Below are 26750 nucleotides of genomic sequence, written 5' to 3' on the forward strand. Positions count from 1 at the left end.
ATTTTAATGAATTTATGCTAAAAAAAGAGGTAACTTTAAAGGTTGAACTCAAAAGAAAAACAAAAAACATTTCAGCTGACCTGCTCTGAATTTTTCACAAATTTAGTGAATCAATGTGAGTTTGACTTCTCATGCTGGTTTGGTATGGGGAAAAGTTTCAGATGCTCAAAAGTTATTGCCTGATGGCAAACAAACAGTTTTCCACCCACCTCTACTCATAATTTAAGTGGACTGGACAGGTATGTAACTAAGAACCCACACGTTGTACAATTTTGATTTGATCTTGTTGTTACTGTTGTCATCATAGTAGGTAATTAAGAATGCAGGACTGGATAATTGGACTCTGGAGACATTAAGAGTTCTTGGTTCTCTACCCATCTACCTCTCTCTCGTACCTAGAAGTCATAATAGATTTTTATTACAAGATAGAATAGCTACTACAAGACATAGTGCCAGGCTCATTTGAGATCATATTTGCTAAATAGGTCCCTTGAAGAATGATAGTAAGACCTTGGATTTTTGATAATGGGGCGTGGGGCAAAACACTTTAATTAGGGCTCTTTACTCCTTTAATGGTCCAGGAAAATATGCATTAAAAAGCACTTCTGGTTATTGAATGGAAAAGTTCCTGTCTTCATGAAAATCTCATTCAAGATATCAGCAACATTATTTTAAAGCAGCGTACAGTGGCAGCTTTGAAAACTCAAGGGAACATGAAGTAGGATGAATCTGAATGTGTGCAGAGAGGGAGCAGTGGATTGTTCTACTAAACATAATTAGCAGGAGCCTGTATCTGGGTGTCTGCAGCACTTATCAGATGGTTAGGAAAGCGACACAGGAGAGGTCTGGCAAACAAGCCATTTCTAGAAGCACTGCTTTGAGCAACAGCCATGATGTTTCAGGCATGGCACAAGGTACACTATCAGCCACTGGGCCAAAGCACTCTCACATGTAAGAAAAACACAACATGTTACACAGATGGTAGCAGATTTACTGTATTAGCAGGCAATCAGTGGTAAGAGATTAGCTGAAAGGATTTCTACCTGCCAGAGTTCAGAGTTCTACCTGCCTGTCTTCTGTCTGCACCGTTTGCCAACAGGCAGCTATGGTCAGTCACGCTGGATTAAGTGCCAGCTATGTATCATGGACCGGATCAGAGGTACAGAGGCCTGGGCTATAATGAGACAAGCAACCACTGCCATGGCCCTACAAAGTCATGGGACCTCCTTGTCAACCTCCTTCTAGCACAGGCCAAACTGGCCATCTACAAGACCAGGAGAGGAAGCTGGCCAACAGGGTTTCCTGCAACTGTGGGGCCTATTTCCGCTCCTCCGTCCGCTCACGCATCTGGGCAAAGTTCCTCTGGGTGGCGTCCGCTGACTCCCATGACACCTTTGAGGAGCAGTGGGCACTGTCTGGGATTCTCTGCTCGGTGTCCCCGTCAGGTTCCCTTCGTTTAGCCCTGCGACCTCACTCCTGTCCCTGTTATGTCTTTAGTTGTCTCCCGTACTTAATTGAGATCCCAGACTTTGTGGATCCTCCCCTGAAGCTGGGGGAGGTCCTTTAGCAGTGGGCAGGCTTCCGCCCACCCACTTCACAAATCCCAACAGGACAAACAACCACTTGAGGTTTGTCTAACAGCCAATTTTACATCATTAGCCGCGTTGAGAGAGAAGCACCAGCCATTTTCACCACGGGTTCCCAGAGTGAGGTCTTTCAGGCCCATTATAACTCAAGAAGCCCTGAAATGCTGCCTGTTGCCACCCCTCTCTCTGTAATCGCCAAGGGATGGAGCTGATCTTGCAGAGGTTTATTGCTGGTGTATTTTAAAAAGGAAGAAGCCGCAGCAATATCTGTTTGTAGCCCACACACCTTCTGGGTGTGGTGTTCTGTCCCCTCTAGTGGCACCGAGACCACTTAGAGAGAGAGATTGATGAGTCTGCTCTACAGCCTTCACTAAAAGCGAGTTAGCTTTCAGCTCCTGCAGTAGCAGCTCATGCTTTAAGCTCCAGAGGCCCCCAGTTCGATCCTGCCCGCCGACAACCAGGATCTGACGGCGTTACATATTCACCTAGCAAACAAGGCGGGAGTACAAGCAGACATCACAGCTAGTTTATTTCTGCTAATGCTCAGCTAGGTCTAGTGGTCAGTGCAATGGGCAGGGACTGCCTCTTACTATGCATTTATGCCGCACCCAGCACAATGGGGTCGAGGTCAGTGTTATGCAGGTCAGACCAGACAGACAATCACAATGGTCCTTTGTTCCTTAAAACAAAAAAACAATAAATACCCCAACCATGAAATCTTTCCTCAAGGCACTATTGAAATGGACATGGATGGGAAATCTGTAATCTAGGATTCTGCTTCCGGCTCTGCCACTCCCCGAAGCCATAAATTCAGATTATAAACTCTTCAGGGAAGGGACTAATGTTCTGCACTTATGCAATCCCTAGCATAAGGGGCACTAGATCTTGACTGGTCCCTAGGCACTACCATAACAAACATGAATAATCTCATTTTCAAGGTACCATAGTTCCCCATCTATAAAATGAAGATAGTGATACTTAACTGCCTTTGTAAGACAGCTTGAGATCCTAGGGTGGAAGCAGAGAGCAAAAGTAGCATAACAGATCTGGTGCTACCTACGAGCTTCATGATTGTCCCTCTGCTACACAGAGGGAACAGATCCCCCCGCTCCAAACAGCACGAGCAACTGTCACTTCATAGAATCATAGAATTCAAGATCAGAAGGGACCATTATGATCATCTAGTCTGACCTGCAAGATGCAGGCCTCATATGCCGATCCACCCACTCCTTAAGCAAGCGACCCCTGCCCCATGCTTCGGAGGAAGGCGAAAAACCTCCAGGGCCACTGCCAATCTACCCTGGAGGAAAATTCCTTCCCGACTCCAAATATGGCGGTCAGCTGAACCCCGAGCATGCGGGCAAGACTCTCTAGCCATACCCTCTGGAAAAAGCTTAAGGATATCATATCATTGACCCATTGTACTATTTACCAGTGTGGCACTTAATTGACCTATTGACTAAGCCCCTTATCCTATCATACCATCTCCTCCATAAACTTATCTAGCTTAATCTTAAAGTCACGGAGGTCCTTCGCCCCCACTGTTTCCCTCGGTAGGCTTAAAAGGAGAATCTCCCTCATCTGTTAGCAATGTAGGGCCTTTGACAAACAAGCAGTTCTGAGCCCATCCAGTAGGGGCCAGTGATTCATAACACCAGTCAGTTCAATACACAGGCAAATTAGGGCCTCAGGCTTCTGGCAAGGTGCCATAGAGGACTCCATTCTAGCAGTATACCTCCGCCCATTTGCTAGTCTAGTCCCTTAAAATGGCCTTGTCTTCACAAGGCCTTTTTGGGACCTCTCCCACCATGCAGCCTTTCTGCAGGCAGCGTTGGTATTAACAAGGCTCAGGTGGCTTCTGGCATTTTTCGCTACAATACAAGAGCAGAAGGATCACTGGCCCTCCACTCTACGGCAATTGCTGTCACAGTCTTTCCCCAAGAGAGTCTAGCGCAGACCCAGCCACAGAGCCAACAATCCATTTAAAGTGACACACTGTAAACAATCCAGCTCCTTCACCTACCCCAAGTATTAAAGCCTATTGCATGTGCCAAAGTACTGCACACTCAGCCGCAGGGCTGTCTGCCCTCTCCTCCCTGCACTCACTCCAGCCCACGTAATCATTGCCCCATTCATGAACTCCCCTCCCAGGAGTCACGCCTGCACTTACATGCCGGATGGCCCATTTTGGGAGGGTCACATGACTTCTCTGGTATGCATGACAAGTTCTCTCGAGAGACAAGACGGGTGAGGGAATATCTTTTATTGGACCAACTCCTGTTCTCTCAAGCTAAGCGAGGAGGGGTGACCTTGGAATCCTGAATCACCTGGAGTTAATAGCACTAAAACACAGCGTGTTAGAGCTACTGATTCTGTCACCAGCATTACATAAAGACACCTGACAATACCCGCCCTGCTGCAGCCACACGCACACTGTGATGGTGCCTGCCTGGGCTGTGCTTTCCAGCTGCAGCTCTTCCGGGGGGGAAAGGTCTTCTATTCCGGGAATAGTGTTTTCATTTGACCTATATTAAGTATATACATTTTGCAGTCACAAGGCAGATGCAGAGAACACAGGGCTGTACGATAGCCTTGGTTTTCAGTGCCAGGCAGCAGCTCTGAAGCCTGGCACATTGCAGCATGATCCCAGCAGGGAGAAAAGACACTACTGAGCCCCTTTGACCCACCATGACATCATTCACTCATTACTCAGGACCATGACTAGTTACTTATATGTTACTGATACAGAGTCTCTCTAGCCACCCTTGTGTCATTTGTTCACCCTTTTAATGTAGAGCTTAAATCCCAAGATGAAAAAGGACCCTTTTGATCACAAGAAGACCGCCCCACCAGCATTGCTCCTGGAGCATTCCTAGGTCCAGAAATCACTTCCCGAGCACAAGAAGCAATGCTCTGAATTCCACTCAAAGGCATTTTGACAGGACAGCATCGTATTGGGAGGCAAGGGGTGGTGTTGAGCTAAGAGCAGCGTCCGGTTGCAGCACATTGCAGCATCTTGCTATGTGAATCTGCCCCATGGGACAAGTTCAGAAGGAGCGGGGCTTGCTGGGACTCAGGAGACCTGGGTTCTATTCCCAGTTCTGCCATGGGCCTACTGTCACTTCCATCTGTTTCTCCCCCTCCCCGCACTGGCCCATAAACTCTTCAGGATAGGCACTCTCTCGCTACAGCTGTCCAGCCCCTAGCACAATGGAGCCCCTCCATCTTGATTATGGCCTCTAGGCACTAGTGTAATGCTTATTAGTAATGAATATTTGTGTTTACATCCAGCCTCTCCCCAAGCAAAGCCGGATTCCATCCCCTTGGTGGGAAGGCCCTGGGGCCAGTTCTTCACAAGCTGTTTCCCTTGCCACACATTACGTAAGGTAGACGATGGCCACGTTCTCAGATCTGACTCAGAGATGTGAAGCTCAGTTTAAGTCACATGCGGGCTGCTACCCAGAGGCACCTGCACCACAGCTTGTGTCCTAGAGCGTGGGAACGAGAGATGGGCATTCCTGTCTCATTCTCACCGGTGTGTAACTCATTGACACAAACACAGCCTCAGGGAGCATGAAGCACTTCCACATCACTTCCACATTCAGCCCCAGAGGCTCCAAAGCCAGGCTACCCAAGGCTGCTGGCCTGCACACAGATAAGGATGCTCCAAGGCAAGCCACCAAGCATCTTCCCCTTTGGACACTGCTCACAGGCTCGGAAACCAGGCACCCCCTGCTCACAGACAGCTGCATGCACCATTCACCATGGACACTTCCCACCCCGAGGAGCACAGATCTGATTCTGTGTTCACTGTTAACCTTTTTGATCCTCAGTGGCTCTGACAGCCATCAACATCCCGCTGGGAACCCAGAGACAGGGGATGCTCGAGACCAAGCCAAGGGGCTTCCTACCCTCCCTGCGACTAGCTCAGGGCTTGCCTAGACTGTGAGTTGCACTGGTTTAAGCTAAAGATCTTTGGAAAAGAAAAAGCCCAAACTGGTACCAACCTCTAGTGTAAGCACACTTAATCCAGATTAACCCTTGCCACAGTAAATTACCATATTCTGTTAAACCCAAGGGTTAAAATCAGTTTAGGTGTGTTTACATTAAGGGCTTGCATGGATATAGATCAGCTTAATTCCACTGGTGCAACTTTTCTAGTTTAGCCCAGACATTAGAACTCTAGTTCTGGACTTGGCTCTACATAGCCGGATGCCATGGTGCCTCCGGACTGGTTTCTAGGTTAGAGGCACCATTGTGTGCCTACTCTCCCCTAGCATGTTCTGTTCCCTTATGAACCCACAAGCAGTGCAAGCACTCAGGAGCCAGGGGATTGGTGGGGGGGGGGGGAGTGGGAGAGGTTTGTGCAACAGAGCAGGGGCAGGAACCGGAAATGGGGATACGCAGAAGACACCACCATGGCGCTCATGACAAGCCTGTTTCTCCGCAGGATTTGAAACATGGTGTGCACAGAGAGGGATGTTCTCTCTGCATCTCGCTTACCAGTTAGACAGCCTTCCCACAGTGCCTTTGAATGCCATCAAGAAATAGACATGAACACAGTCCCTGGGGCTCTCCGCATAATGGAACAGGAAGATTTCAGCCCTATTTCTCTTCTGTTTCCAGCTTTAGCACTGAAGAAATGGGCATCCCCATAGGCTTAGAGGCTGAGGCCTGCTTATCCACAGGTCAGGAACAGCATGTGAAATTAATCTCCCCGCCTCAACATGCTACCTACCCCTCTGCTCGAGAGTAGCAACCCCACCCTGGACAGTTGGGAGTTCAGTCCCCACAGCTGATTGAGCTCCTACCCTCTCTGTAGAGACTGCACACAAGGGGACTACTGAACAGTGGTGACAGACAGCTTTCCTCTAGGGGAGGTCTTGGGAGCTTGTGCCTTTAAGGGCTGAGCTCACCAGACAGAGAGTCTGGGCAGGACACTCTGAACCTCTTGTTGTGCACAGCCCATTGGAACCAGACCCCTGATAAAATAACACCCTAAAAAACAAAAAACAAAAAAACACTTTAAGCACTGAGTAACACTGAACACCATTCTAGGAACTGGGCTGTGAACCACCAACCTGGTTCACAGACCCGCCCCCATCCCTCCAACCTGGTTCACAGACAGGCCCAAAAGACACAGTAAGGCACCAGCTTCTGGTCACTGCTGACCTGGTTGACAGTTAGACGATTTGACACAGAGCATGAGCCCCATGAAGTTTCATTGGGCACCTTCTATCTTGGGGCCAGGAGGGAACTATTTAAAAGGGATAAACCCACCACATGCTTTGCTCTGCATTTTCACCCAGCTCCCCAAAGCACACATCACTCACCGCAGGAGCTCACACCCAGGCCTGGGAGCAGCTGGCTGAGGAGCTCCCAGGGTCTCTAGAGCGGTGTCCTGTAGGGCCTTGCCTCTCATAGGCAGAGCACAGTACTTACCTTCCACAAACTCTTTTTGCAACTGCAGGAGGGCAAAGGGAGCCTCCTGCTCTTGTTCCTGGGCCTTTTTATCCTTATGGCAACTTTGGACCATTGCAGCATCAGCGCCTGCAGCGAGAAGAGCTGAGCTTCTCCTACTGGGACCAGGCAATTAGACAAGAACAGTCCATACAGACAGAACAGCAAGTCCCCTAGAATCCAACAGCCCAGTGTCTTTGGGGTCTCACACACTAAAAAACCCAGCCCATATGAACACTGAGGAGCCCTTTAGTCTGGGGAGTTAAATTAAGAGGCAGGAGGTTTCCCTAAGACAGGTACATAACATAAACTTCTCCCTCTCACAGTGTGCTAGGATAATTACCTCATTCCCTACAGCTGGCCCAGTCCAGCTATCTGCACTTACTGCCTGCAGCTGTGGGCTTCCCCATTCTCAGGAAGGCATTGTTAACCCTCTCCCTGCTGGCCCCTGGAAGCATCTTTAACCCTCTCCCTGCTGGCCCACTGTTGCACCTCGTCAGAGCTGTAAAGGAGCATGTGAATTAGGGCGGGTGAACCCCTTCCTTCTCTGCATAAGGGAGAAGGATGGGACTGGGAGGCCTTGCATGCTCATAGACTAGTATCAGATGATATAATGAATCAGTGCTCTGCCCTACCTAGGAACTTGTTTTATGGCCTTTGTCTTTATTTGTGTCATAAGAATACAGCAATGGACAGAAATGTCACCCAGCACCGCAAAGCACTTTGCAAATATTAATAAATTAAGACTCAACCCTCTCCTGCTCTCCCAACTACTTGGAGGTAGGTAAGTATCCTTATCCCACCCCCCACCCCCAACAACCCAATAATCCTCAGAAACCATGGTGATGGGGGTGCTAGAAATACACAGATTGATATTTAAAAGTAGAGATGCTCTTTGGCTTGCCCAAGGTCACAAAGCAAATCAGTGACCAAGCAAGGAACAGAACCCCAGAGACTTGACTCCTACCCTAACCAATGACTCCCAGTTCCTCCTACTCTAGTCACGAGACCTCACTCCCCAGCTCAACCAGGAGACAACTCCCCAAGCTGTGAATAGAACCCAGGAGTCCTCAATAGCAGTCCTGCCTGCTTGATCCACTAGCTCACTCTCCTGTCCCCAACATGGGAAGTCCTGATTCCTTCTCCCCTGGTTCTAACCCACTGGACCTCACTCTTCTCTGAGAGCTGGGAAAGGAATTCAGGAGACCTGACTCCCAATTCCCTGGTCTAGCCATTTGATCTCTGTTGCTCCTTGTGCACTTGAAAGGGGAGAAAATGGGAATTTAAGCACAAATCCCCTGGATGAAAATCAATGATCACGATCTGCCCAAAAATGCAACACTAGGAGGGATGGAACGTGTCACACTGCAAGAGAGAGCCCAATCGCACAGCCATGTTTGCTTCAGTTCTGCACGCTTGCTGTTAGCTCCAGGAGGGAGCTCCCCTCTGAGCACTCTGCGAATTGCCCAACTCTCAGCCTCTGCAAACTGCTTGGCATCAGCCCTGCCCCCAACTCCAGCCACTGTGCTGGAGTCAAGTCTCTGTTACTCCAGATGCCCTTGTCCACAGCCCCCTTCCCTGCGTGTTTAGTTTCAGCCTATAGAGCTCTTGCTCTGAAGGGGATTTCAAGGTGACTCTGGTTTTTACAGGGAGTCTCCTACCACTTCCTGCTCTTCCTTAAAAAGGGCTGCTGCCTCACCGGAACCACTAGCCCTGCAACTGAACAAGGGGTCACAACGGGTAAACCACAAGGGTGGAAAATCAAAGGGAAAACAAAGAAAAACCCCAAATGCTGTTCTCTTGGCAGGAAGCCAGGATCCCAAGGCCCTGCGTCAGAACCAGTGACTGAATAAGATTTCCAGTCAGTCTGAGTCACCAGAGAATTCAAACTGCCGGAGATTGCTCTGGAATACATCACAACTGTTGGCCTTCTTATCTTCACCGGACTAGGTCCAGTGTATGGGTGATGGGTGGCCGTGGTCCTGCTCCCACGCCCAAGCACTGAAAATCAGAGACCAAGGAGTAATAACACTTAGCACCTTGATGCAGTATTGCCAACTCCAAATGTTCAAAAATCATGAGTCAGGCTTGCCAAAAATCATGAGATTGGCTTTAAAATCATGAGATGATGTAAAAATAATAGATTAGGTGTTCTTTTTATTTGCCTTCTGCTTTTTGGGCTTTTAGGGTGCGCTGGGGGGGGGGTGTCACATTTTGAAGTTTTCTCCACAGCCACAAGGGCTAGAAACTTACTATTTCTTTAAGGATGAAGACTGACATTATCACATCTCCGCTGGACTCCAGGAGCTGGGGCTTTAAAGAAAACAATCATTATCACGAGACTCATGATAGAGTCATGAGAATTGGGAGAGAAACCCTGGAGCTCACCAGACTGAAGAGATTTGGGATGGGGATTGACAGAGGGCCAGATCCCATAGCTCGTAGTCAGGCATAGCGCCCCTGGGCTTTGGTGGATTAAGAATCAGAGCCCTTAGGCTGCTTGCAGGAACTGGACCTGAGGGTGAGGCAGGGCTTGTTTCTGAGGCTGGCCAGTTTGCAGAAGGTAGAGCTGGCCCACAGGCCAAGATTGGGCTGTTTGCAGGGGCTGCAGTGGGCATAGGGGCTGAGGACAGCAGGCTGTAGTGACTGCAGCTGGGGCACTGGGCTGAGGCCAGGTAGTTTGAATGGGCAGGAGTCGGCACAGGGGCTATAGCTGGGGCCCTAGGGCTGACGCCAAGCAGTTTGCAGAGGCCGAGCTTAGAGGATCTGCAGGTTGCTCAGAGGAGAGCTCCCTTCTGGAGCTAGCAGCAAGCGTGCAGACAGTGCAGGACTGAAGCAAACATGGCTGTGTGCCTGGGCTCTCTCTTGCAGTACAACACTTCCCATCCCTCTGATGGTTGCAGTTTTGGGCAGATCATGGTCATGAAGTTTCATGGTTAAATTCCCATCTTCTCACCCTCAAGTACATTGCCACTTGGACCTGAAAACAGCGCGCTGCCTCCTGTGAGAACATACTGTACCTGTGACTAAGCATCAGGTGACTGCCCAGCACACCGGGCCAGCAAGGCCCCAGGGCATGGCAGCATCTCAATTAGAAGGTGAGGTAACAGCTGCACCAGCAGAAAACAACCTGCATGTGTTCAGTGGCGGTGCATTTCTGCCTGCTGTCCATTGAATCAGTGGCAACCTATGTCCTCATCTGACACCGATAATTTATGGAGCTGTCCCCGTTGTTCTGGTGTGACGGTCACAGACAGACCCAGGCACTGGCAAGTACACCTCTGTGTCCGACCGGCTTCTCGACATCTCACCAGGGGAGGTTGTGCGTGGTCTCTGCCGGAAGCTACAGTCTAGCTGACTGTCATGGTTACTGCAAAAAAAGTAAAATATTAGAAGTGAAACCTGCCACCTAAGGGAAGGAGGATCTCACAGTCACGACTAACTCAGTGAACACCTGAGAGCAATGGACATCCATGGAGCCAGCATCGTATAGTAAGGACCAGGTGCCAGCTTGAGGATTTGCAAAGACAATAAAACCCCAAGAAAAGTCTCTGAATAGGGGACACCCTGGGGTAAGAAACAACAGTCTGTAACTGTAAATGAAGAGGCGAGGACCCAAGATTTTATCCATTACAGAGGAGAGACTGCCAGCCGGGCGTCTCATGAAAGGTAGATCCCTGCTGTCTGGACTGGACAAGCTCTGTAAGGACTGACCATTGGGTGAGAAATGCCTTATTAGACAGGAAAGTAACTTGTTAATAAGAATAGTTTATAGATTACATTGTATGTGTTTCTTTGACCTGTAACCTTATGTTTCCAAATCCTTACACTTGCTTTTATTTTGTATCTTAAGTGATGTTAAATAAACTTCAGTGCCTTGAAGTAAGTTGTGTGTTGAACTGAACGAAACTAGTAAACTGGGGTGCACTGCTCCCACAGAGGCAGCAGATCCGTGTGCCTTACGGGTGACCAGAAGGTGAGGGACCGGGCCCTCGAGAATAGCAAAGTGGGGTGTGCTAATTGCTAGTTTGCAGAAGAATAATAAATGGGACTTGCAGAGCCTGTGTTGCCAGTTGCTGGGGAGAGATTCCCCGGGGAGAGCACAGACAGGGTTCCTTCCTGCTGTGAATGAGTGTTGGTGATTCACCCCAGAATTTCGGTTAACACAAAGTGTCAGAATTGGTTCTTAGAAATTTCCCATCACATTCCTGTCTTGCACTGATTTGATAACTACCCATTGCCCATTATCTTATTATCACCTCCTGGTTCCCACTGACTCATCAGCATCTCTTTGTTCCCACTGACTCACCCTCCCCTTTCCATTACCTGGCCAATGGTCACCTCTCCATTCCCCTGAACTGGGGTGCATTAGCCTCAGCACCTAGAGCATGCGAGGTGAGAACAGAACCAGAACAAGGCAGAATGTGCCTTTGGAGGACGAGGGCTTTGGGGATAGCGGCCACTGAGCTGCAGGGAGTGCACTCTTCATGTAAAGTCTTGAGAGCGTGTGTCCATTAAAATTCCCATAATGTTAAAATATAAGTGTCAGCTGTGAGGTTGTGACAAGGGCTGATTCCATACATTTCCCCTGTTGGATACTGTGTTCCTTTTCATTTTATGTCCTGAAAGGGATGCTTTTGAACAGCTGCCCTGTTCTGTTCCAGAGGTGGTTACCTTTCAGTTGTAGGTGAAATGATGTACTTTTTAGGATCAGTCAGTAAAGTTTGTAAAGCGCTGTGGGATCCTATTGGATCTAATCTGTTAATCCATCCTGCCTTCTGTACTATCCATCCAGCCAGATTATATCTACTTATCCATCCCTCTTGCCTTCCCCTCTCTCTATCTAGAGGCAGTTGTGCCTAATGGATAGACCACTGGACTGGGATTTAGGAGACCTGGGTTCTATTCCTTGGTCTGCTTAGTGACCTTGGGTAAGTCACTTTGCCTCTCTGTGCCTCAATTTCACCATCTGTAAAATGGGGATCATGATATTGACCACCTTTGTAAAAGGCTTTAAGATCTACTGCTAAGCATTATGTAAGAGCTAGGTATTATCATCTATCTATAGCCCTATATAAGCATATCATCAGTTTCTCTCTCCCATTGCTTTTCTTCCTTTCTTTGTCCCATCCTGTCCCCCTAGATGTGATCTTCAAAGCAGGAAAACAGCAGGCTGTAAACCCCTGAGCTGGATTGAATTTCTATAAGTGGAAAATTCTTTTCTGTTGAGCGTAGATTCCGGCTCAACAGGTTTTGTTCCCAGCACTATTTTTTTTTGGCTGATTCAAAAACTCATCCCTAGGGCATTTGTTCAGATCACATGGGCAGGTGTATAAGAATGGAACTTACCTGCTCAGGCCAGTTAGTACTTCAAGGAACTGGGAGATCCTACCAGCTGTTCCTTGGACACAGGAAGACGGAGTGGAAGAGTGGAGAGATCGTACAGCCTCATGCGTTAAGGCAACAAGAACCAGCACACAGGTAGGGGTGCCGGGTGCATTGCTTGGCTCTGAACCTTGGTCGCTGCTTTTAATGATTCTGCCTCCCTTTTTGCTGATGGTTCACCTGTATTTAAGGGGCCGATCCTGCTCCATACTTAAATAAATGGGAGTTCTGAGATGGAATTCAGCAGGAGTTAGGTCTTTCACTTGACTGGGTTGTGCGGGGGGGGAGGGAGGGGGCTATAGTGCAACCTCCAACCACAAACTGATTCCTGGAGGGCGTGCGGCAGGGAGGTCTTTCTTTCTGGTAAAGCTACGTTCCGCATGGATAGAAGTGCCTCTTTAAAATTGCTGGTGTGCATGGGGTGAAGGGACATCTAGTAGTTCATATGCCTGTGATGCGGATTCTGATGTACTGACCCGATCCTCCGCTCCCATTGACTTCTGTGAGGGCTCAGCACCTTGCATGATAGGCCTCTTGATGAGATTTGATCTGTCTGTGTTCTCAGGGCCTGTATGCTCCGTATGCAGGTTAATATGTGTGGAATACTCGCAGTACTTTTGATTAAGGGAGTTCCCTCATTTTTATCAGGACGCTAAGAGTGCTGCATAGAGAACAGGCATCAGATACAATCATCCCTGAACAATGCAAAGGGAGCAGAGATGGACTGGGACATTGGGTTCAAACACCCCAGAGGCTGAGGAAATTCTAACCTCTCTGGAATGGGATGGACCAGACAACTGATTCTGAGAAATTCAGAGTCCATCGCCAGGTTCTATGGCTTGGTCCTAGCTCCCTATCTGATAATAATACTCAGCTTTTAGAGTCAGTAGATCTCAAATTGCTTTAGAAAAGTGGCTATCATTATCCCAGTGTTATAGATGGGGAAACTGAGGCACAGACTGGGGCTGTGACTTGCTCAAAGCCACTCAGTGAGACAGGAATAGAAACCACTGGCTATGTTTCATCCAGCAGTTATATCAGTTGAAAAAAAACTGTTAGAAGTAGCAGGGCTGTCTCAGCTCTGAGACTCCATGAAGGATGATCTAGTGAGTAGCGCATGGATGGGGGCTCGAGACCTGGGTTTGATTCTGGTTCAGCCGCAGACTTTCTATGTGACCCTGAGTAAATCACTTAATTTCCCCTGTGCCTCAATTTGCCAGCTTTTAAAGGGGGTGATACTTCCCTATTTCCCAGGGATGTTGAGAGGATGAAATCCATTGATCCTTGCGAGGTGCTCAGATACTATGGAGATAAGAGCCATATAAGGCAGACAGCTAGTGGTGTCATCCCTTGAACTTTGGAGAGAATAGGTTCTGGTCCTGCTCACCCTACCCTGGGGAGCAGGAGAAAATCTCCAGCACTATCCGGAAGGGGAGGGAGAGGGTATGTTACAAAACTGAAGCCAGTATGCCCAGGGAAAGGTTTAGTAGCAAAGGCTAAGAGGGCTCCTGGGCTTGTAGTCCAACAGGGAATTTTAAAAGATAATTTTAAAAGAAATATTTCAAATACTTCAGGAGCCCTCAAATTGTGCAGATTATTCACTAAAAGGTGTAGCCAATTGTTTGACTGCACTTGCGGTTCATTCTTAAAAATGCTCAAGAGACCAAATAACCTCACTTAGACAAATGTATTGTCTAAAGAAAAACAATATTTTTCTTCCTCTGGGAAGCAAATTCTCACCATGTGTTCTCCTTCCACAGGAGGTGTGCTTCCATGATAGGCATTTCAGCTAGTCGTATTTATAGGATGGCTTCACAAATTACAACACTTTTTAACATCGCTAAAATCCAACCCACCAGTTTGGAAGAGTTGCTTAGCTTGTGGTCTTACTGTGTACTTTTCTTATCTCTGATTTGGACACGGCATTCCAAACCATTTGTGCGTGGAGGTACATCCCAACCTGTGCTCAGACACACCATTCACGCATCTTGGCTTTCACAGGCTTCCTGTTTTCTAATGCCAAAGCTTGACTTCAGCTTTGCAAAGTGTTGTGGGATACTTGACATCTGGGAGCAGAACTGTGGGGAGAGCATAATGCATTCGGTTAATATCACGTCCCAACATTTAGATATCTATATTAATAGACACCACCAGCTCAGGATTAAACAAAGACTGTGTGAATGGCTAGCCAACTACAAAAGCAGTTTCTCCTCCCTTGGTGTTCACACCTCAACTGCTAGAAGAGGGCCTTATCCTCCCTGATTGAACTAACCTTGTTATCTCTCGCCTGATTCTTGCCTGCATATTTATACCTGCCTCTGGAAGTTTCCGCCACATGCGTCTGACGAAGTGGGTATTCACCCACGAAAGCTCATGCTCCAAAATGTCTGTTAGTCTATAAGGTGCCATAGGACTCTTTGTTGCTTTTTACAGATCCAGACTAACATGGCTACCCCTCTGATATATTAATACTGTACACATAATACCTATTAATATGGCGTATACTCTGCCTAACATGTATGTATTGGCTAACAATATTGGACCTGATCCTTATCCTATGGGAGTCTTTCAATGGATTTCAATGGCAGCAGAAGCAGGCCAGTTTGAAGCCTATCTAACTACAAGATATTACCGTTACCCTCATCCTCCATTGCCTCCTATTGTTTGTTACACTCTGTCAAGGTTCCTCCCCTACTCTGAACTTTAGGGTACAGATGTGGGGACCTGCATAAACACTTCTAAGCTTAACTACCAGCTTAGATCTGGGTTCACTGCCACCATCCAGATTCCTCTATGTCTGGAACACCCTCTTTCCCCCCAAAACCTTCCCCTCCCTGGGTAGCCTTGAGAGGCTTTTTCACCAAGTTCCTGGTGAACACCGATCCAACCCCTTGGATCTTAACACAAGGAGAATTTAACCATCCCCCCTACATTCCCCCACCAATTCCTGGTGAGTCCAGATCCAATCCCCTTGGATCTTAAAGCAAGGAAAAATCAATCCGGTTCTTAAAAAGAAAGCTTTTAATTAAAGAAAGAAAGGTAAAAATCATCTCTGTAAAATCAGGATGGAAAATACTTTACAGGGTAATCAGATTCATATAGCTCAGAGGAACCCCCTCTAGCCTTAGGTTCAAAGTTACAGCAAACAGAGGTAAAATCCTCTCAGCAAAAAGGAACATTTACAAGTTGAGAAAACAAAAATAAGACTAACACACCTTGCCTGGCTGTTACTTACAAGTTTGAAATAAGAGAGACGGTTCAGAAAGATTTGGAGAGCCTGGATTGATGTCTGGTCCCTCTTAGTCCCAAGAGCGAACAACCCCCAAAAACAAGGAGCACAAACAAAAGCCTTCCCACCCACCAAGATTTGAAAGTATCTTGTCCCCTTATTGGTCCTTTGGGTCAGGTGTCAGCCAGGTTTCCTGAGCTTCTTAACCCTTTACTGGTAAAAGGATTTTGGTGTCTCTGGCCATGAGGGATTTTACAGTATTGTACACAGGAGGGCTGTTCCCTTCCCTTTATAGTTATGATACACTCACTTGTTGCCCCTTGTCTTGGGTTATATTGTAAGCTCTTTGGGACAGAACCATTCCTCTCTATGTGTCTCTAGTCTAGGGGGTATAACCCTATGGCCCTGATTTGGAATAGGCCTTATAGAACTAAAGTGGTTAATTGATGATGATTATACGTACAAAGTGCTTCCATTTTTGTGTGTGTTTGTTTTTACAAATAATAAGGCATTCAATTTAACAAATGCAGGCAGGGCCGCCCGGGGGGGGGGGGCAAGTGGGGCAATTTGCCCCATGCCTGGGCCCTGCAGGGGCCCCCACGAGAGTTTTTCGGAGGCCCTGGAGCGGGGTCCTTCACTCACTTCGGGGGCCCTGGAAAACTCTCATGGGGCCCAGGCTCCCCGCCGCCGAATTACCGCCGAAGCGGGACCCACTGTCAAAGTGCCGGGTCTTCAGTGGCGGGGGGCCCCCGCCGCAGGTCTTCAGGTCACTTCGGTGGCGGGTCCTGGAGCGGAGGGACTCCCCACCACCGAATTACCGCCGAAGTGGGGGCCCCCTGCCGCCGAAGACCCCAGGACCCCTGAATCCTCTGGGCGGCCCTGAATGCAGGACATGTCTTAAAACCATTCATTCCCTTTTCCCTCCAAAATCCAGCCAATGGCCCTGATGCGCTTTGGCTTTTGAGGCAGAGGAGATGGTTTAACATCCCTCTCCAGCTTTTCCCACCCCCAGCTCTATCACGGGATCATAGCCATTAGGGCCAGAGAGCTTTCTGGATATGTCTACACTGCAATTAAACACCCATGGCCGGCCTGTGTCAGCAGGACTGGGTCCCAGAGCTCAGGCTCCAGCCCAAGCCTGAATGTCTGCACTGCCATTTTACAGCCCGAGTCAGGGACACTGGCCAGCCATGAGTGTTTAATTGTAGTGTGAACATGTCTTCTGAGTCTGTGCCTGCCTTCAGTGGGAACTGCAGGTGCTCAGTGGCCTCCAGGCAATGGCAGGGGGAAGAAGGAAAGTAGGGGGCGTTATCTGGGACATTCAGAAGCAAACCGGAAGAAGGATTCTCTTCAGAGGCAGCTCTGCTTACCCTGCTTCCATTTCCTCTGCACGTCTCTCCCCACAGCTCTCTCGGCCTTTATTGCTATTGGAGACAGTTGCTTGGAAACAGAATCTTCATTTTTCTTCTTCTTTATGTGTGAATTTAACGCTGGGGACATGTGCCCCAACGAGAGCCCTAGAGAACGAAGCCCTTGATGTGTCCACAGAGCAGGGAGCGGGGTAAGGAGCCTCACGCGCCCACCCTGGGAATTCAGTATCCATTCAAGACTTGGCCTCAAGAAGAGGCCAGCTAGGGTGGTCTTGACTGGGATTTAAAGGTGCGCAGCCTCCCATCAGCCAGGACGAGTCGCAGTAAGGGAAACCATGCTAAGTCCCGGCTGGGTGCATGAGGGAGACTGGAGCTGGCATTGGAACACAAGCAGAGGTTTCGCAGAGGCAGCCACTCCATTATCTATGAAGCCTGTAAATGAAGAAAAGAGTTTCAGGCCCCAGCTAGACGGAGCCCAGGTTAGAGAGTATGAGGCAGTGCTGAGTGCTCACCCCAGGAAGACACTGACTCCCTCTGAGGCCTTATATTATTATTACTGGAGCACCTGGAGGCTCCCACTGGGATCAGAGCCTTGTACATACACACGCTAAGAGACAGCCCCTTCCCTGAAGAGCTTGCAGTCTAAATAGACAAAGTGTGGGAGGAAAGCAATGTTATTTTTTCCTTTAACCAATGGGATTTGGCCAAGGTCACATAGTGAGTCCAGAGAGTGGCAGAACCCAGAGCCCCAACCTGGTACCTTTCCTCTCCCCTCTCTGGGCCTCAGTTTCCTCCAGCTGTAAAAAGCAAGGAGGAGGATAATCATATTTAGCTGCCTCGCAGATGCTTTGTGTGAATTAATTCATTGCCAAGCATTTTGCAGATGAAAAGTGTGAGGTACCAGTGGCAATATTATCCTCCTATTTTTGTGCCGCTCTCCCCAGCAATAAAAAGCACAGGGGGAGAGAAAAGCAGAGACCACGGGACGTGCTATTATAAGCAGAACGGTCTCCAAATAGAAAGCTTTTCACAGTTTTTTATAAGACGTCAGCAGCTCTTAATACTGCATGAAGCTGTGAATACTGTATGAAGCGGCAGTTCACTGGGGAGTCAGGCCTGTAAATGTTTCATACCGGCAGCTGCAGCTCTCCCTGCAGGCTCCGAGTTTGTCGTGCATGCTCAGAACCAGACCGGCGCTGGTGGCAGAACACAGCCATACAGCAGCGATTTGCATGATGCTGTATAAAGAAGCACTTCTTAACTGGTCATTTCAGACTCAAGCCTGCTTTGCACATTGGCCTAGGATTTGGCCAATCCACTTCCCCAAGGCCACGGGTTTTTTGTCTTAATACTGGAGTAACTAGGTGGAATTCTCTGGCCTATGTTATGTAGGAGGTCAGATGGTCTGTTGGTCTCTTCTGGCCTTAAACCCTAAGAATCTGCCAATGGACTTATGAAATTCCACCCCAGTATGAATGAAAGTATGAGCTATACATTGGGTGTCAGTTGGTCAGACATGGGGAAAGTGGCAAAGTCATGAAACCTGCACTGACATAGGACCATATTCAGCCCTTGCCCTCAGTAGGTGCAAATCTGCTGAATCAGGGTTAAAGCAATGACTGGATTTGACCCTGGGCTTGCTGGGCAAGGTGAAAGGTACATACAAAAGGGGCTTTTCCTGCTACACCTCCCATCAGTGTGAAAAGCACACCCATTTTGCACACCCATTAAATGATAAACTGGTGCAAATCACCCGATTTTGCCACTGACACCTGTGTCCTGATCAGCTCATGCCCCATGCATCTTTAATACTATGGAAGAGGCCCCAAGCAAAGTCAGAGCCCCATTGTGCTAGGCACTGTGCATACCCATAGTGAGCGTATGGAGAAGGTGGAAACTTCTGGATCATTTTTATTAAAAATATCCCCACTCACTTTTGTATTGTTGCCGCCTGGGATAGAAGGGGTTACTGTCTTTCCTGGGACAGGGAAATCAGAGATGGGTGTTGGCACTTAGGTATGTCTGGGTTGGTCGGACTGTGCTATCAAGAACTAGAGGCAAAGTGGGTGAGGTAATATCTTTTATTGAACCAATTTCTGTTGGTGAGAGAGACCAGCTTTCAAGCTGATACAGAGCTCGTCTTCTGACCTGAAAGCTTTGTCTCTCTGACTCTCACCAACAGAAATTGGTCCAATAAAAGATATTCCCTCCCCCACCTTGTCTCTCTAATATCTGGGGATGGACATGGCTACAACTACACTGCATGCCATAAAGAACTGGCACCGTATGAATGGTGTCACGTTGGAGACACAATGGGCTGGACGAGGGCTGGACATTGGCTTTCAATGACTGCCTGGCCGAGGGGACTTTCCACCATCCTCCTCCCACGTCTGAGCCCAGGAAAGGATGGGGACCATGGGGCAGCTCACCAGACTGCAACAAGAACCGAAGAGGAGTGCAAATAGATTGGAAGGACAATGCTGCTGCCTACCTGCTGCAAGGGAGATTGAATCCTGGATGCTAAAACAATAGAGGCAGGTTGTGCTGCCAGGCTGGACTGGCATGTGAGCTTTACTTTTCCATTCTAATCTAAGGATCATACGAATGGTCATGCTGGATCAGACCAATGGTCCATCTAGCCCAGTACCCAGTCTCCCCAACAGTGGCTGGTGCCAGAGGGAATGACCAGAACGGGGCAATTATCAAGTGATCCATCTCCTGTTGTCCAGTCCTAGCTTCTGGCAGTCCTCTTTCCTGTATTCCAGCCAACCATCTTGTTTTGAAAAGGTTCCTTTGCCTTGCTGCAAACATCTGCTGCTTGTCTAGCTTCCAGGAGGGTTAAGTCTCCAAGCAGGGATTCTAGGTCTGGAGGAGCCAAAGTAAGACTCGGAGGAGCTGAAGCTGGGGATCCAGTATCTTGGTAACAGGGCCATGGGGCTCACCCCTGTGAAAAGCAGAGGCCCGGGGCCCAGCGCTAAGAAGGGGATGCTGCCAGAGAGACTGTGTGAAGCAGAGCATGCCCTGTGAAAGTGTGACAAAGAGCTTACAACTAAACAGACAAGTCAGATCCCAGGTAGGAGAGAGGAAGGATTATTACACTTCCAAGCCACTGCTGCATCTGGCCCAGATATTTCCATGGGAGAGGCACCCGCTTACTGTAGACTGTGTATTTTCAAGTCAGGTTTTCATTCCCATGAGCCCCGTGGAGCCAAGGCAGGCACAGGAGAGGCAGCCAGTGCCTGTTCAGAGCTGCGCATCATCAGCATAATTGCCCATTTCCTTCCCATTGCAAAGAGTTCATCGCCTGGATTTGTAGCTCTCAGGTGAAGACTGTGGCACTAGCAGTTGGAGTATCATCCTTCCCATTGTAACCTGAGTCAATCAGATCTGGAACCAGTGAGTGGGAATCGATGTTGGCAGTCACTCCTCTGACGGAGTCTGATTGGCCTTTTCATGAGGAGCCTTGTTTTGGGGATGTTTATAGCTTGGAGGTGCTTCTGCTCTTCCAAGAGAAATGATCTTGTGCTCAGAATGGAGAATCCATAGTGACTCCAACTCCCATTCTAGGTTTCACCATCTGCCTTACCCCTGCCCCACCTGCGGCTGCAATCCAGCTAAGAAGAGCGCAGGCTGTGTTAATACTTGTGTGGGAGTCCTCCGAGGGAAATCTATGTGACATAGGAAGTGATGCTGGTGATTCAATAGGAGGTTCTTTGCTTCAGTGCCTCAGTATTAACTGAATGTTCCAGCAGGATGTTAGTAGGTGCTGCATTTTGGATGGGACATGAAACCATGACAGATCACTCACAATTATTCAATAGCCCATAGCACACCGTGAAAGAGTAGGGGTATTAATTCAGGTGTCCTGGCCAAATTCCACCACAGGTGATTGTATTCCATCTACTTACCATGTTTCCCCCTGCAGTTCCAATTTGCTGCAAGATTCTTCTTTGCTGTCCGTCCCAAACTGTTAAACAGCATCACTGTATACAGTGAAACAGCAGCTGCACTTCACCCCAGAGGTGGCTGTATGTCAGTGACAGGTAAACGGATCATGGTGTGCAGTTTGGCATGAAATCTTTGTAAGACTAACATGCATTCACCTGCGAAGACAGGAACAGCTGGACTAGAGCAGCCCAATGGTGTGTCTAATCCAGTGTGCGGTCTCTGGGATGGAGCTTGGCATGTTGGTGGGATTCCCCCTTGGAGAGAGGCTCTTTTACCTATTTCTGACGAGGGGTGTGGCCTGGTGTTGCTGCTGCAGCTGTCCCTGGGGCTCCAGACTGGGAATATCTGAGAGAGGCTGAACTGCTAATTGTTAGTGGGATCAGAACTGGCCCAAAGGCCCCGGGCACCTTATTGTATGAGTGGCTCTATATGCTCGGGGTGTGGCTGGGGCTCATTGTCCCAGCTGTAGTTGATAAGGGGGGTTCTGGCACAGTATGGCTCTTGCACCCAGCTGACCTCATGCCCCTCTACCCGCACTGTTGTGGCACCATTTTATCTGTGACATCAGCTCAGCCGTCCTGCTGCTCTGCAGCGCTGGCTCGGCTCTCCCTTCTGTGGCACTGGTTCCATCTCCCTGGTGCCATGCCCGGCAGCACAGCATACCTTTCCCGCTCTCCTCATTCCACTTACGGCTGGGCTAGGCTCTGTGATTTTGCAAAGTGCTTTGCTTGAGCCTTTTATTGCCTGCTGGGCCTGAATGGATATTAAGTCCATAAAGCCATCCGTCTGAGATGCCATCTCTCTCCCCAGCCAGCCAGCTCATTAGACTATCTCCATAATGGGAGTAGACTGAATTAGTCCAGCACTGGACCAGTTCTCGTTGAAGGGGTTACTAGAGTTCATGTGAATGCTTAATGGCTGGTGCACTGTGCAAAGGGACCACAGGTGGCTTCTGCCAGGAAGAAAAGCCGGCAGGATTTTGCTTCATTGAGTAATAAAATCAAACCTCTGTGCATTTCAAGGAGTGATTTTTTCCACCCTTCCCAGTAATATCCCCCGCAGGATTTGGACTGCACTGGGGTTCACATCCTCTGATCTTTCCTTCTTTCTTTCCTTCTTTCTCAAAGTCAAATTAAGCCAAAACTAGCTGAGTTTCACACTAACCCACAAATCAACCTGGCTTTGCTAGAAACTGCCCCTGTCTCACACAGAACTTGTCCCCCGTTTGCTGGAGACTCTCCCCAGGTTTACTTAATTCATGCCCCAGCCTTGCTTAAAACTCAGCCTCAAGCTCCCTACAGTTTCCAAATCTCTGTCTGAAAGCGTGCCTGGTGCAGCAGCTGCTTCTTTGCATCAGGGCTCCAGCTTGCCAGCCCAGCCCCTGATGTGTTTAGAAACTGTTGATATAGCAACTGAATAGAGAGAGGAGGAGAAAATACCTCTTGTGCTACCTCACTCCAGAGTTCAAATGAGGGAAACTTTAGACAAAATAAACATGCAAGAGGGCTCATTGATCTGCTTTGAACTCTGGGGTGCTGGGTTTTGCTTAGGTCACAAACAAACTGACTGTAATACTCTCAGCAAAAGCTGTCCAACACATAGTGATTTGAGCAGGGGAGGGGGAGTCAAGATTCCTGGGTTCTAGTCCTGGCTCAGCCTTGACTTGGGCAAGTCACTTCCTAGCTCTGAGCCTCAGTTTTCTTAACTGTAAAATGGAGATAAGACTGCCCCACCTCCCTGGAAGGAAGGGTGAGGCAACCTTAATGAAAGTCTGTAAAGTGCTTTGAGATCCTCAGATGAAAGAGTAAAACAGACGAAGTTTAGAACAATGACTGGGAATAATGCTGGTCCCTCCCCATCCCCTGCTGTGGGGGTTCTTAAAAACTGCGCCATGTGAAGGAATTAGGGAAGAAAGAAACGGATGTGAAGTTCAGCATCACTGAGAATTTTCCTCCCCATCACCTGAGACTGTGCAGCCCTGAGTCTTCATGTTGCTGCATTAGAACTGGATTTTAAGGAGCCCAATATGCATCATGCAAGGGTGATGGTCTAGGATCCCCCTGTCCAGGGGCTGCCTCTGCCCATGAGGAGGGAGGGGGCATCCTGCAGGAAAGCCAAGCAGGGAGGGGTTCCAGGTCAACTCATCTCACCTGCGCCTTTCCCACCTCTCCTTTCAGAGCCTGCTGAGAAGAGAAAGCGATGGAAGCCCGAGCCAAAGCCCACCACGCTGTGAAGAAGACCAAGATGTACCACAGCTCGTAAGTACCTAGCTCACTCGCATTTTCCTCCTTTATGTTTTGTAGCTGTTGCTAGACACTGACATAATCAGACCAGATTTGGTCCAGTCTTATTTTCCTAGCCGGAAAGGTGTCCAGGGATTCTGCTCATTGTGTGCCGTTTAATGTACCCCGTGTCTGTATCTCCAGTCGCTGGAGGAAGAAGGCCAGGTGGTTCCTGGCAGAGGGATACCCCTTGGTGATTAGCTCATAGCAAGGCTTGGAGGTGGGTAGGGCAAGTTCTATGCCCTGGGAATGCAGAAAGCTGAAGTATTCCCAGTTCCATCAAGAAAGGCAAAGGCTGCTGTGAATTCAGAGAATACCCCCAAAGGAATCTGCAACACTTCACCCGCCCCCGCCCCCAAAAGTAGACGTGGTTGTATCACAACAGAGCTCAGTGTCTTTTTTAAGTTTAGCCGGGCATATTGCCCAGGCACCCTAGTGCCTTAAAATCCCCTGCTCTGCAGGGTAAATTCCACTGAATATCACTGAATATCCAGTACATATGACTCCCTCCCAGCAGGATGGCCTGCACTTTAAGTTCTCCAGGACGATGTGTTGAGGGTTCCTTCGTGTGGACTCATGGGAAGGCAGAGAGTGGGTATGATCTGAGGGGAAAGAGGATGGTGCTTCCTGGGCACTCACATTAATGTTACTGCTTGAGAATGCAGCCTAGCTGGGGGTTTGGCCTGGACAACAATTTCCCTATACATCAGTGCATGGTCAGCTACCCAGGGCCGGCGCTTCCATTTAGGCGACCTAGGCGATCGCCTAGGGCGCCAGGATTTGGTGGGGCGGCATTTTGCCATCCTTGGCGGCAATTCAGCGGCGGGGGGTCCTTCCGCGCTCCGGGTCTTCGGTGGCAATTCTGCGGCGGGTCCTTCACTCGCTCTGGGACTCGCCGCCGAAGTGCCAGAAGAGTGGGAGTGCAGAAGGACCCCCCTGCCACAGAATTGCCACCAACGACCGGGAGCGCAGAAGGACCCCCGCCTAGGGTGCCAAAAACCCTGGCGCCGCTCCTGCAGCTGCCCCCCATGCTATTAGAATAGGCAGAGAACCTGTCCCTCTGACACAGCCTGTGGCAGCACTCTGCCTTTCACTGGCACCATCTGAACTTTACCCGGAAGGTACAGTTCTTCATGACCACACCCAGAGCTGACTCAGCTCAGCCTGTTGTGCGCTGACAGGGCTTTGGCAGCTAGCACCAAGCTCTCCAGAGAAAGAGGAGCTGAACTTTGCCGGACATCCCACCAGGCCCAGGCCATAGCAGGTGAGGGACATATGGAGGTTGGAGGAAGATTATTTATCAGTGACGTGAATTTCTTTGGGAAGTCACTGCACATATCGCTGGGCTGGGACTCCATGGGGCTTCTGGGTAACAGAGAGCACTGGGTCTTGGTAGAGGCCTGGGATTCTGGACAACAGAGAATGTGGGGCTGGGGCTGGGTAGGGGGCTGGAGGGTTTCTGGGTCCAAGAGATGGTCACAGTATACAAGCCTAGAGAGAGACAATTGTTCCAAGAAGGGCACTTCTGGAAGCTGGTAGCAAAGCTGGCTGTTTGCCCTCTCCACCTTCCTGACATCCTTTCATTTGCCTGTTCAGACCCTTTCCGCACACAACTCCCCAGCTTGACCTGTGGCTGCTGTGATGGCTGGACGAAAAGCACAGTGTGTGTATTTGGGTTTGGAGCTATTTGACTGGGAGCGAGGATGATTATAAAGCAGGGCAGATGGGAGCCTTTTGGGATGAGTTCAAGAGGCTTATATCAGAGAGAGACACTGGCACACAGAGTAAACTGCATTTTAATTACAGCTGTGATAAAACAGCAGACAGGGATGGGAGGGGATGCTGCTGCTTCTGCTTTGCATTGGATCCAGTTACTGACTTACAGCTGGAGCTCCAAGGGCAGCTTAGGCTCATGCTTGGCTGTTCTCTCTCAGCTCAGCCAGAGATCCCTTTGTCTGAGGCTGTGATGAGACTGTAAGAGGGGCTGGGGCTTCTGGTGACCTAGGCAGCTAGGCTCGTGATCAGATTGTGGTCTCGGTCAGTCTTCCAGGAAGGGACAAGGGGGAAAGAGGAAAAAGCTCATGATCCTGCCCCATCAGCTAGGCAGTGTCTACATTTTACATACAAACTGGCTGGGTAATGATTTGGGATGGGAGAAATCCATGCACTGAGGCTCAGCACTTCAAATGTCTGTCAGAAATAGATGGATCAATAGAGCTTTAGACCTTCTGAATGGAAATGAACTACCTGCAGATTCTCTCTCTCACACACATGCCTGTCTGGGATGGTCTAGGTCAGGACACTTAATGCTGCCTCAGCATGGAAGGTTAGACTAGGTGACCTCTCGAGGTCTCTCCCAGCCTTACATTTCTATGAGTCTCTCCATCTGTCAGTCTGTCACCATAGGTACTCTTCTGTCCATCCATCAATCACCATAGGTACTCCTCCATCCATCCATCCCTCTTTCTCTCTTTGCTTTCATACTGCTCTCTTTGTGGTATCACACCTGAGCACATCATCATAACTATCTTAGCCCCTACTGGCCATTCACTTCCTACTCACTGGGGAATTACGGGACTGACTTAACCAGCCGTACGCACTGCAGCTGTAGCCAGGGAGTGGGGAAAGGTGGATCCTCTAGAACAGAATCTGGACCTTACATCTGGAGTACAGCTGAGATGAGAACCCCCCATGAGACAACGTTCCTGGACTATTCCCTACAGCCTCTCCTGTTGGAAGACATTACCAGAGGAATACCTGTGGACTTCTCTAGAGTCAGTACTCTGCCTCTGTTCCATACAGCACCTCCTGTTGAGGGACTGGAGTAGCTAATAACTTCTACCCCATTCCCTACAATGGTTCTTCCTTAGAGAGGCTAGGTCTGGAATAACTGAATTCCCCTCCATGCGACATCTTTCCCTATGGTACCATCTACCGGGAGAAGCAGGGACTTGAGTAGCTATGGGCTTCCCCACAGTCAGCATTCCTGGGCCAGTCCCTGCAGCACCTCCCACTTGGCCTCCCCCATAGTAGCTAATGCTCTGGCAACATTCCCTGAAGTGCCTGCTAGAAGAGATTGACTCCAGAGCACCTGGAAGCTGCCCTGGGGCCAGCACTCCAGCATCGTTTCCTGTAGCACCTCCTGTTGGAAGAAGCTGGGAACGGAATAGCTGTGAGCTCATCCAGAGCCGGCATTCTTTCGCCAGTATCTGCTGGCTGGGCCTTGCCTCGCTCCTACACCATTCCCGGGGGCACCTCCTGCTGGGAGAAGCTGAGACTGGAGTAGCTGCGGGAATGTGCTTGTTTGAGCTGTTTTTCAGTGCCAACGTACAGCCTAGAGGTTTGGACCAAACGCCACAATTGTGCTTTTGTCTTGCTTTAGACGGTGGGGAGTCACTCAGGAATTAAACTGATCGTAAAGCTGCCAGGAACTTTTATGCCACAATTAAGCACCTGCTACGACAGAGCAAATAAGCCAAATCATGCGGCT

General features: G+C 49.1%; 2 protein-coding genes across 8 annotated transcripts in view; one reads left to right on the forward strand and one right to left on the reverse strand.

Annotated features, from left to right (window-relative positions):
* Positions 1–7324, reverse strand: part of PEBP4 (phosphatidylethanolamine binding protein 4) — a 212133-nt gene extending 204809 nt beyond the window's left edge. For 2 of the 6 annotated variants that reach the window (XM_045005908.1, XM_045005910.1), the window contains exon 1: positions 7029–7322. In XM_045005908.1, coding sequence (XP_044861843.1) covers positions 7029–7130 — 102 coding nt within the window. In that variant the 5' untranslated portion in view covers positions 7131–7322. Of the gene's footprint in view, positions 1–2569; positions 2689–7028 lie in introns of those variants that run through there. The other 4 variants (XM_045005909.1, XM_045005905.1, XM_045005914.1 and 1 more) reach the window with 4 other exon arrangements.
* A 2991-nt stretch (positions 7325–10315) lies between these two features.
* RHOBTB2 (Rho related BTB domain containing 2) overlaps positions 10316–26750 on the forward strand; it is a 38220-nt gene continuing 21785 nt past the window's right edge. The window contains exons 1-2 of one of the 2 annotated variants that reach the window (XM_045003688.1): positions 10316–10766; positions 23156–23236. In XM_045003688.1, coding sequence (XP_044859623.1) covers positions 23178–23236 — 59 coding nt within the window. In that variant the 5' untranslated portion in view covers positions 10316–10766; positions 23156–23177. Of the gene's footprint in view, positions 10767–12348; positions 12528–23155; positions 23237–26750 lie in introns of those variants that run through there. The other variant, XM_045003687.1, reaches the window with a different exon arrangement.

This window comes from Mauremys mutica, chromosome 2, assembly GCF_020497125.1.
Source record: "Mauremys mutica isolate MM-2020 ecotype Southern chromosome 2, ASM2049712v1, whole genome shotgun sequence".
In the NCBI taxonomy this organism is placed as follows: domain Eukaryota; kingdom Metazoa; phylum Chordata; order Testudines; family Geoemydidae; genus Mauremys; species Mauremys mutica.